The sequence below is a fragment of the Populus alba genome, chromosome 17, assembly GCF_005239225.2.
Source record: "Populus alba chromosome 17, ASM523922v2, whole genome shotgun sequence".
NCBI classification, from domain to species: Eukaryota; Viridiplantae; Streptophyta; class Magnoliopsida; order Malpighiales; family Salicaceae; genus Populus; species Populus alba.
In genome coordinates, this window is record NC_133300.1 from 905,826 (window position 1) to 918,231 (window position 12,406).

A 12,406-nucleotide genomic window follows, 5' to 3' on the forward strand; every position below is an offset into this window, starting at 1 on the left:
GAGTTTGATAGTTAGAACAAGGCTCCCACGCCGGATACCCTAATATATAGCTTATTTTTATATTGGCAAAAAGTCCTGACCCTAAAAAGTTTCTCATTGTCTCCCAGTTTTGGACTTTTAGTAGTAAGCCCATAAAACGAAACGAATAAGAAAAGGGTATTTTTCTACATGTTACCCAAGACAAGATAGGGCCCAAGGGGCCTCTCTATAATCATTCCATCAATTTTCCATAGAAAATAGTATTTTCCTGTATATGTTTCTATTGATTTGTTCTTTTTCTTAGAATACGATTATTTCTTTCAATTTAAGGTTTGAAAAATAATTTAATTAAAAAATTGTTTCGAAAAATAAAAGAACAATTGTAAATAGAATTTCTCTGAATAGATAGTAGGTATTGAGGGAATAAAAGGCATATTAAAAATATTAATTTCTCTAATATTAAAGGGAATACTTTCTTTGAGCTAGGCATAACTTCTTTCGAGCTAGGGCACTGTAAGGTTTTGTAAACCAATAATTATCAACCACACCATTGCACATGGCGTTGGAATATTATTATATAGGAAAGTTTTACAACAAAGAGGGAGAGAAATAAGAAAATAGCTGTTATAGGATATACACTATTCTATAATTAGAATTAATTAGTTCCTAGATAGACACTGCACAATTAACTGTAAGGCAATCAAATGGCATGATTTTCTCCTTAATGATTTTCTCCTGGATTGTCTGCAGAAGATGAGATTGTGTTAGCGCCAATACTCCCCCTCAAGTCAAGCGTGGTTGGTAACACGCGAAGGTTGGATCTGAAGAGCAGAAACATAGATCTTGATGGACTTTTAGTAATGATGTTTGCAATTTGCAAGTTGGACGACACATGTTGAATCATTAAAATACCATTGCAAACTAATTCACGAACAAAGTGAACATCAATGTTAATATGTCGAGATTGTTTTTGAGTAACAGAATTTTGGGCCATGAAAATGGCACTACCATTGTCGCACAATAGAGTTGGCCTGTCTGATGGCTAAAGATGTAAGTCATGAAAAATATATAACCATTTGACCTTAGCGGCAGTGAGTGCTAAGGCTCTCTATTTAGATTCTGCAGAAGAGCGAGAGACAGTCGATTGCTTTTTAGAGGTCCAGGAAACAAGATTGTCACCTAAAAAGATGGCATATGTAGATGTAGATTGACTTGTATTTGGACAGCTAGCCCAATCGGCATTTGAAAAGGTTGAGATGTTGAAGGTGGTGGATGAAGTAATCTTGAGACTAAAGTGTAGAGTGCCTTTAGCATATCTGAGGATTCGTTTAACAGCCTGGAAGTGATGTTCCCGTGGATCATGCATGAATTGACTTACTGAGTTCACTGCATGTGTAATATCTGGCCTTGTAATGGTTAGATATTGAAGTGCACCAACTAGAGAGCGATAGGTAATGGGGGAATGAAATGGACTGCCATCAGCAGTTAAATGTTAGGAAGCAATCATGGGAGTGGCAATTGGTTTAGAATCAAGGAGATCAGCTCAAAGTAGAAGATCTCTTGTATACTTTAGCCGACTTAGAAATATGCTTGTGGTAGAGTGAGTGAATTCTAAACCCAAGAAATAATTCAAGGTGCCAGGATCCTTCATTGAGAACCCATAACGTAGCTTGCAAATAAAGGAATCAATGAGGGACATATTGCTGCCTGTGATGATAATATCATCAACGTATAAGAGCAAGTAAATAACCTTAGAAGCTGATGAATAGACAAATAAGCTGGAATTAGCTTGACTGCTAGTGAAGCTAACATTGAGTAAGAAATGGCTAAACCGATGGAATCATGCTCTTGGGGCTTGCTTCAAACCATAGAGTGCCTTTTTAAGACGACAAACATGAGTTGGATGAGAGGGATCACTATAGCCTAGTGGTTGTTCCATGTAAACTTGTTCTTGTAAAAGACCATGCAAGAAAGTATTTTTTACGTCCAGCTGACGCATGGTCTAGCCATGAGAGACTGCAATGGAGAGAACAATGCTAATAGTTGAGGCTCGAACAACAGGACTAAAGGTGTCATTAAAATCAAGACCATAAAGTTGAGTATAGCCTTTGGCAACAAGGCATGCTTTGAGCCTATCGATGGAACCATCCAAATGATATTTGGTGTGGAAAACCCATTTGGATCCAACCACATTCATAGTAGAAGGTCGTGGAACTAATTCCCATGTTTGATTGAGCTTTAGAGCCCGAATTTCTTCGTCCATGACAACAAGCCATTCTAGAGACTTAGCAGCACTCTTGAAACCCTTTGGTTCCTTCATAACCAAAAGAGAGGACAATAAAGGAGAGGATGGAACCTGACATACATAACTATAATGTTTGGATTTGAAGATGCCTTCTTTGCTCTGAGTGATCATGGAATGAGAATTCTGATGTGGAACTGATGCGATTGGAAGTGCTGAAGGTTGCACTTCCTAAGGAGCAGGAACAAATGGTACTAAGGATGAGGTGCTTTGGGATGAAGGCAAGTCCAAAGCCCATGTTTTACACGGCATGGACGAGGTCACTGATGATGGAGAAGAATGCCCTGTAGAGGAATTAGTGCTAGCCATAATAGGAGGCGATGAGATAGGATCATGAAAAACAATATAATCTGAGATGGCAGAGGAGGGTTTCATGCTAGAAGAGGAAAATGAAAATACATTTTCATCAAAACGAGCATGTTTAGTGGTAAATATACGATGAGAAACAGGATCAAGGCATCAAAAACCTTTGTAGGAAGTGTGGTAACTAAGAAAGATGCAGGGGAGACTTATTGGTTCAAACTTATGCTTGGTATAAACACGCAGGTTTGGAAAACATAAGCATCCAAAGATTCAAAACGTAGTATAGAGAGGAGACTTACCATGCAAAATTTCAAAAGGAGATGTCCCATTCAAGACTGGTGTTGGCAAGCTGTTAATGGTGAAAATGGTTGTACTGAAGGCTTCAACCTAGAAATGAAGAGAAACAGTTGAATGAAACAGTATTGTGAGACCTGTTTCAGTGATATGCCTATGTTTCGTCTCTGCTCTACCATTTTGAGATGGTGTATAGGGATAAGAGAATTGATGATGAATTACTTAGTAAAGTGAGTCTGTAGATTTTTACTGATGAATTCCCCTCTCCCATCACTTTGAAAAATCTTTATTTTCGTAGAGAACTGATTTTCAACCAAAGATTGGAAGTTAAGGAATGTTTGGTAAAAGTCAGTTTTGTGTTTTAATGGATAAAACCAAGTAAAACGTGAGTGATCATCTATGAAGATAACGTAATATTGGTATCCTGAGATGGAAGTTATGGGAGCTGGACCCCAAAGATCACAATGTATAAGACAAAGTATGTTATTGGAGCGACTGTCATTTGTTGAGAATGGAAATTTATGGCTTTTAGCCTTTTGACAGCTAATGCAGAGAGATGGATTCGGCAATAGAGAAGAGAGGGACAGGGAACCTTGTTTATTAAGAATAAAAATTATTGAAGAGGAGACATGTCCTAAACGTGCATGCTAAATTGCAAAAGAATTATAAAGACTGGATTTAGTGATGACAGTAGAGAAGGCTTGGTGTCCACATTTCAGTACATAAAGACCATCAACATGCTTGCCGCTTGCCGCCACCTTTTGAGTTTGAAGATTATGTATGATGAAATCATTGTCAGTAAAGGAGACAAATAAAGGATAGTCATGGGTGAGTTTATTGACAGAGAGCAAAATTTTAGTTAAATTTGAGACAACAAGAACATCATTTAATTGAAGATTAGGAGTGGGAGAGCAAGAACCAGTGTATGTGATTGGTAGAGAGGATCCATTTCCAACAATAACCTTGTCCTTACCAGTGTAAGGTTCCACCTTATCAAGTTGAGATGCATCAGCTGTCATGTGTGCTGATGCACCCGTATCTGTGTACCAATCTGCAGGTTCATCTTTAATGGTGCAATAAGCAAGAGCTTCAGCAAGGTTAGCATCAGGTTTGATGTATTTGCGATAACAATCTGTGGCATAATGTCCTTCCTCACGACAGATTTGGCATCTAGGAGGTCGTCTATACTATTGCTTGCTTCAGTTTCCTCCCTTTGATGGCCCTCCTTTATATTTGTGTTAATAGTTGTTGGAGTTTCCAAATCGATGTGAAGATGCAGGAGAGAAATTTGCTACATATGCAGGGACCCTTGTGTTATGATTAATGGAATCAAAGCTCTTTGCTTTGGGAACAATATCCTTGAAACTGGGAATATGAGTTAAAGAGAGTTGAGTGATGGAGAATGTTGAAAATTCATGGCCTAAACCACGTAGATACCAGTGCACCTTGTCAGTATCTTCAACTGGATGTCCCATTGCTGATAATTGATCACAATAAGCCTTAAATATTCGAGAATATTCAGAAATGCTACGAGAGCCATGCCTTTTGAGATGAAGTTCATATTTAATTTGAAGTTCACGGGCCTTAGATTTTTGGTTAAAGGTGGTTTCAAGAGAGTTCCAGACATCTTTTGATGTTGTAAAGCCGATAGTAATACATAAATCTTCTTCTGTGAGAGAAGAAAGCAGAAGGCTCATGACGAGCTGATTTAATTGCTTCCACATGTTGTGAGCTGCATGATCAGTGGCAGCAGAGGACATTGGTGTTGAGCCATTAACATATCCATATAGTTTTTGACACAGCAGTAAAGGGACCACTTGATTGTGCCAAAGAAAAAAATTGGTGGAGGATAATTTGATAGTAACCATGTGAACCATGGTGTTAAATGAGAGAGTAGAAGAAGAATTTTCTGAAGCCATAGGATTAGATGGAGGTTAATCTTATGGTTCCGATACCATATAAGGTTTTGTAAACCAATAATTATTAACCACACCATTGCACATGGCGTTGGAATATTATTATATAGGAAAGTTTTACAACAGAGAAGGAGAGAAATAAGGGAATAGGAGCCCAATGGGCCAGATAAGAGCCAAGACAACAGATAGGGAGAGAAATATTATTATGGTATTTTTCTACATGTTACCCAAGACAAGATAGGAGCCCAATGGGCCAGATATAGCCTCTCTATAATCATTCCATCAATTTTCCATAGAAAATAGTATTTTTCCCGTATATGTTCTATTGACATAGAGATTGAGAGTATTTTCCCGTATATATTTCTATTGTTTTTTTTTTTTTTTTGCTAGAATACAATTATTTCTTTCAATTTAAGGTTTGAAAAATAATTTAATTAAACAACTGTTTTGAAAAATTAAAGAACGGTTGTAAATAGAATATCTCTGAATAGATAGTAGGTATTGAGGGAATAAAAGACAGATTAAGAATGTTAAAATACTAAGTATAGAGGGCTTCAAATATGTATATCTTTCAGTCCTATCAATTCCCTCGTACTTATTTTTCAGAATTGGTGATAAGAGAATCAAAATACTAAGTCAACAAACATATATCATATAATCATGTTTGATCAAAGATGGACATTATTTTATCAATCAAGTGAGGAAATGCTACAATCCGTCGTCAATGATTTGGTTTTATTATTGTTGACATTAAAATATTAATATTATTATTTATTTATTGTCATTAATATTGTTGTTGTTACTGTTATTATTGTTATTATTTATAAAATAAGATGAAGATGAAAATTAACAACAAAGAAATAAAAGAACAAACTAATAAATCAAAATTTGGATAATTGGCAAATTTTCGCTAAAAAAACACGAGCATAAACAGTCTGATGGAAATTCATCAATTTCTTTTCTTCATCTTTTTCTTCTTGTTTCCTATTTTTTTTTTTTCACTTCATCATTTTTCTTTTATCTTTCCATTTCTTCCTGATTTTTTTTTTTTATTATGAAATAAAAAAGGTCAGTGGATGGATATAGCTAGTTGCGGGTCCGGGCGTGGACCCCTCGGGTTGGGTGATGGTCTAACACACAGACTTGTGGGCGTAAAACGGTGTCAGAAAATTTTATTGGCTAATGATATAATTTTTTTTATTTTAAATAATAAAGATAAAGGAATAAACATAAATAGATGGGAAAGTTGTGATGTTTCTCGTCATAAATGCGGTTAGCGTGTGGTTGCCTCTTTCAAATCCCTGGGGAATTTGTTTCGACCTTCCATGAAAGTTAGTTATTTTAATATGACCATATTATTTTTATCTAACTAAAATTGCTAAGGAATCGTTATTTCCCAGTTGGAAAATGAGCTCTTAGCTAACTAAAATTACTGGGTAAAAGATGATAATAATATTATTTAATTATTTCATACTTCAGAACTGACAAGTTACAACCTTTGAAATCAACTTAATTATCATGACATAACATTATTGTAGCAACCTTAATAAACACATCACATCGATTTACTTAGGAAGTAAAACCAGATATTAAGGCTCTAAAATAAAAGCAAATAACTATAAAACGCATCGGTTTATCATTGGCTTAGATTTCACATGTCCAATAGACTGTCACTGTTACGAAATTCCCATCTTCTCCTTGAATTTGCTTGAAGGATATACCGGACATTTGAGCTGGGAACTCGACAGCGCCTTTTGCAATCTCATCTTCAAAATAATAATTTTTTAGCTTTAAAAAATTATTTTTATATTAATACATTAAAATAATTTAGTTTTGTTTTAAAAAAATATTAATTTATAATAAAAAAATAATTTTATTTTTAATAATATTTTTAAAATACAAAAACAAACATGATTTAAAAAATAAGTCAGTCTACGCATTACCGAACTTGTAAAGTATAAGGATTTACATGCAGGAAAATAAAGCATGTGGAGTAATTTCTCATACAATGATCTATCCTTCTCCTTCACATGCAGGAACAGTTTGTCTTTTTGGACCCCGTACATCTAGAACAATAATAAATACAAGCCTATATGCGAATTGCACGTTTTATTCCATTCAATGAATACTTCAATGTATTGGGTCAGTAAACAAAGTTTCTTGTCCTTATTGTATTGCATTACTGCACGTTTTTCTTCAGTATGATAGATTTTTTCTACCATTATCAAGAAAATATATTGAAATAGAAAATTACTATCCCTTTTTTTACCCTTATAGGTTGCACTTTTAATTTTCTATATAAAATTCTGAAGAGTTTTTTTTTGTTTTTTTATGTTACCAAGTTATCCATTAGACTCCATTCAATCACAATACTTAATCTTTCACTTCAATCCAACCATCCTGGATCATATTCCATGTTATCATACAATATTTCACATAGCAATACTTAATTGTGTTTTCTCAACCTTACATTATCAACAAGTAAAACATAGCAATTATATTCTTTTATAATAAAACTTGTTTTCATGCCATTCCACTTCAACTTCATTATTTTTCCTTCCCCTTCTATTTCCCTCAAATTCTCATAAGAATCCTAAGTTCAAGAATTAAGGATTTAAGGGAAATTAAAATAAATTTTCATGAAATTACTTCCTAACTTAATCAAGTAAACTTAAAAACATCTAAATCAAATATTAAATCCAAACTTCTCATGATTACCAATTGACTTTCTTTCAATTTCCTTCTCTCCCAAAGTTAGCCAAATTCCCTCTATAAATTTCTCATTTCTTCACTTGATTCTTCATTAGACTAATGTTTTATAAGTTGGACTTTGTAAATTTAAAAGGTTATTCTCTTTATTTTCTTATTTTTTTCTTACTTTTCTCTCTTTCTTTCTCATTTTTTTTTTCTTTTCTTTCCCTTTCTCCTTCTACCCAGTCAATAACATATAAAAGAAAAGGAAAGCTAATTTGCTTTATTTTTTAATGGAAAATAACCATTTTACCCTTAATGAGTCCTTTTACTTCTACTTGATGGTCTTTAATTTTTTTTGACAAATTTTGCATTTAAAAATTATTTTTGATATCAACACATCAAAATAATTTTAAAACACTAAAAAAATAATAATTTAAAAAATATATATTTTTTAACAATTCTTTTAAAATAATAATAATAAAAAAAAAAAACAAGACTTAAAGAGTGTGGCCGTCGACATGATTGGAGCATTACCGAACTTAAAGTATAATGATTTACATGCAGGAAAATAAAGCATGTGGAGCAATTTCTCATACAATGATCTATCATTCTCCTTCACATGCAGGAACGTACAGTTTGTCTTTTTGGACCACGTACATCTAGACTAGAACAATGATAAATACAAGCCTATATGCGAATTGCACGTTTTATTCCATTCAATGAACACTTCACTGTATTGGGTCAATAAACAAAGTTTCTTGTCCTATTGTATTGCATTATTGCACGTTTTTCTTCCAGTATGATAGATTTTTTCTTGATCTGTCTGTATGTACCTCCCTCCGTTTCTAATCCGTCTATATATACCGCCCACACAATTACACTAACCACCATATAAACAACAGATACATTCCAACATTCAACATATTCGTCTAAGCAAATGGTATGAAACTATCTAAGGTATATTTTCTTCATACATGCTAATAGATACTTGTGTTTTGATGATGACTACTGGTTTGTGCTCAGGCATCCTTGGAAGGAATCGTTTCATTGGGACCATGGGGAGGTTTAGGTGGCGACCGCTGGATTTACAGGGCAAGCGGTGGGATAACTGAGATAGTCCTCCGTGTAGAAGGAAATATCAAGTCCATTTCCTTCAAAGATGCCAGTGGCCTGGTTTCTGGGACATTCGGTGGCAGGGGCAACGACCCTAATGACAGGGGTGAAGAGAAAAAAGGTGACCTAGCTATTTCATATATTAATACATTTACAGGGAGGCTAATTCCATAGCTGATGGATTGGCAAAATCGTATTACTGACTTCGTACCATTTTTGTAGATCCTTTATAATCTGTCTGTTATGTTTTTCTTTTTGGGTTCTTTTATCCTTTTTATCTCTGTTTCTTGCTGAATGTTTTTGTACTTCATTTCCCTTTATAAATTTAATACGTTCTGCCTTTAAAAAAATAAATAAAAATATTAATAGATCAGCAGCACTTACCTTCTATTTTATGCGCGCGTTGTGTTTTGTATAGATTGAGATCCAATGGCCTTCAGAGCATTTGAAATCTATAAGCGGAACTTATGGAAAGTACGAAGGACAATTAGTGATCACTTCCCTATCGTTCATTACAAATCTCACCACATATGGACCTTTTGGAACAGCTCCTGGTGAAACTTTCTCCATCCTATAGCAGATAGCGCCGTCGTTGGATTCCATGGGAGATGTGCTTCATACCTTGATGCACTCGGTATTTTTGTGACACCGGTAAGTTCATTCAACTATATTTTATCAGTAAATATGGTTATTATTGATGCTTGTTGTCTTTTTAAGCATGCGTCCTCGTCTGAGTCTCAAAGTTTCACTTCTCTTTGGATGAACATATATAGATGGGTTTTATGAATATTGTTTTCTTTTAAGCTAGCGTCCTCTTCTATATATCAGTAAGCCATTTTTCTGTGACATTTTACAGCCTCGTCTAGTATTTCTTAGACATGTATCCTTTTTAGACATTCGCCCAAGTGTCGCAATGCAGGATTGAAGGTGTGTCAAGCCATATGGCTAGGAACAACAGAAATAATTGACTATGACTATTGCTTTCCGTGCAGGCAAATTCAAATGGAAGCATTTCAGTTGGGCCATGGGGTGGTCCAGGTGGAGGTCCTTTTAGTTTTACGGTGGGAAGCTGGATAAAAGAGATAATTGTTCATGAACGAGTCAATATCAAGTCCCTCTCTTTCAAAGACGGCAATGGCCAAGAGTACGGAAAATTTGGCGGCGAAAACCCTAATGACCCTGGTGTAGAAAGAAGAGTGAGTATGGCATTTATGGCTTGCATAGGATAGCAAATCAAATGAAGCATTTCCTTTTCTCTTCCTTCTTTAGCTAAGCTAATACTAAATACAATATTCTATGATGCAACTCACGTGTAGATTGAGATTGATGGGCCTTCAGAGCATCTAACATCCATAACTGGGACATATGGAAATTATAATGGACTTCTGGTGATCAGATCACTATCATTCATAACTAATCTCACTACACATGGACCTTTCGGAAACGCTGCCGGCACTTCTTTCTCCGTACCAATTGAAGGTTCGGTCGTGAATGGATTTCATGGAAGAGCTGGATACTACCTTGACGCCATTGGCATCTTTGTTAAACCAGAGACGACAAACTAACTTCTTATTGGAAGAAATAAGTTGTCTTCTCTCTAAAATATATCCATGGATACAATGTCAAGGCGTCGATGCTATGTTCATGATGTTGTTCTTAATTATATGCTCTAATAATGTACGGAAATAAACGATGGCTTTCATATATAGCTCTCTGATGTGCTAGGTTTCTTGATGCTTCGTTGTATCTTGTATCAATAAATATTCCGACTTTGAATAAAAGCAGGGATAATGTAAACCCTATCAGTGGTTGAAATCCCTCTAGTGGTGAAAATTTGAGTTTCTTTTTAAGTGCATCAGTTCCTTGGGAGGTTCTAATTCTTGTGACTCGGGAGTTATTTAAACAGAGACAACCATAATAAAAGATCCTTTCCTTGTAAAAAAATAGGGATAAATCCTACCAGAAATGCAGATAAACAGTGCCATTTACCGATTCTAAAACCGACTCTTGAGATTTCCACTTAGGATCCCTGGAAATATGATAACGGTTGTTTTCAAAGTGTTTTATACTTTAAAATATATTAAAATAATATATTTTTTTAATTTTTAAAATTTATTTTAACATTAATATACCAAAACAACACGAAAACATAACAAAATAATTTTACAAAAATAAAATACACTACAAGATTTCACAGTTTTACTGACGGACATATTCCGTCGGTGTGTGATTCATAGTTTGTCGATAATAAAATTACGGACGAAAACACTGACAGAAACAGTCCGTCGGCTTTCCTTTCATCTGTAATACCTAATTCCATCGCTAAAGCGATCGGTAAAAAAATAACAATTGCCGATGGTTTTACAGACGGAAATCGCGCGCAAAAAAAAAATGTTTCCGCTTGAAATATACTGCCAGACTAAATTCGAAGGTGAGTGAATTCAATACCTACAAACTATGTTCGTCGGTAAACTCATCAGTGATTGTGAAATATGCTCCAATCTACTGTAAAATGCGAACGGATTGATTCTGTCGGTAAACTCGTCGGCGATTGTGAAATTTGCACCAAGCTACTGTGAAATGCCGACGGAGTGATTCCATCGGTAAAACCCTTGGTGAATATTTTTTATAGTTTTTTTTTATTTGCATAATTTTAAATATTTTTCAAAAAAATTATTTAGAATTCCTAATATAAAATTATATAAATTAATAGTAAAAAAAGTCATCTATGCAAATAAAATTTTTATTAAACATCCAAAAATAAAGTTAAATAATATTCAATATAAACTGAATGTGTTTTTTAAAAAAATTAAATTAACCATTAAAATTAAATAATATTCATTAGAAATTAACATAATGGTGGAGCTGGAGGAGGAGGAGAAAGAGGAGGCTAGTTATTATACAGCAAAAAAGGAGGAGGTGCACATGGATCACCACTCTGTGATGCCATGTTCATGACCATTTGGTGAAGGTGTTCATAATTCACCGAAAGTTCCTCATATTTCTCAGTGAGATGAGCCACGTGTTGCTTTAAGGCCATGAACTCCTTAGATTGGGTGCTCGATACTGATTGGGAGCTCCCAACAGTTGAGACACCACGAGCCGCTCGCAAGTTCTCGGCCGTAGTGTTGGAAATCCCATAAACCTGATTTTTATCGGGTCCACCGGACGATCCAACCTCCATCCATAAATCCAAATCGAATTCCGGATGGATCGAAGGATCGTCCCCATACCTCTCCCTCAACCAGCTATTATAGGTCTCCTGAAAATAAAAAAAGGTAATCATCATATTCAATAAAAATAATAACTTACAAAATAAAATGGTTGAATAAACATACCACAAAATATTGAGCACGGTTGTCAACGAACTGTTGAGCCCTCTTTTGGCGATCTTGACTTCGCACGTGCGTCTCAACAAACAGCTCAATCGGGCTCGGCTCACATTCAAGAGATGTAGCCTACGGAAAATTGGGCGGCAAAAACCCTAATGACACTGGTGTAAAAAGAAGAGTGAGTATGGCATTTATGGCTTGCACCGGATAGCAAAACAAATGAAGCATTTCCTTTTCTCTTCCTTCTTTAGCTAAGCTAATACTATATACAGTATTCTATGATGCAACTTACGTGTAGATTGAGATTGATGGGCTTTTAGAGCATCTAACATCCATAACTGGGACATATGGAAATTATGCTGGAATGGTGGTGATCACATCATTATCGTTCATAACTAATCTCACTACACATGGACCTTTCGGAAACGCTGCCGGCACTTCTTTCTCCGTACCAATTGAAGGTTCGGTCGTGA

The 12,406-nt window shown here is 35.1% G+C and overlaps 1 protein-coding gene and 1 long non-coding RNA gene across 2 annotated transcripts; one reads left to right on the plus strand and one right to left on the minus strand.

Moving 5' to 3' along the window:
• Positions 1-1,981: 1,981 nt before the first annotated feature.
• On the minus strand, positions 1,982-4,638 carry LOC140954890 (uncharacterized). The gene is made up of 5 exons (XM_073405879.1): positions 4,186-4,638; positions 3,601-4,029; positions 2,884-2,971; positions 2,477-2,631; positions 1,982-2,293 (listed from the first exon to the last, which is right to left on the minus strand). Exons 1-5 carry the CDS (start codon positions 4,636-4,638, stop codon positions 1,982-1,984), a joined length of 1,437 nt encoding a protein of 478 aa, XP_073261980.1.
• A 4,392-nt stretch (positions 4,639-9,030) lies between these two features.
• LOC118060418 (uncharacterized) lies at positions 9,031-10,444 on the plus strand. The gene is made up of 3 exons (XR_004689452.2): positions 9,031-9,252; positions 9,594-9,797; positions 9,918-10,444. It is a non-coding gene; the product is annotated as an uncharacterized lncRNA (long non-coding RNA).
• Positions 10,445-12,406: the final 1,962 nt, after the last annotated feature.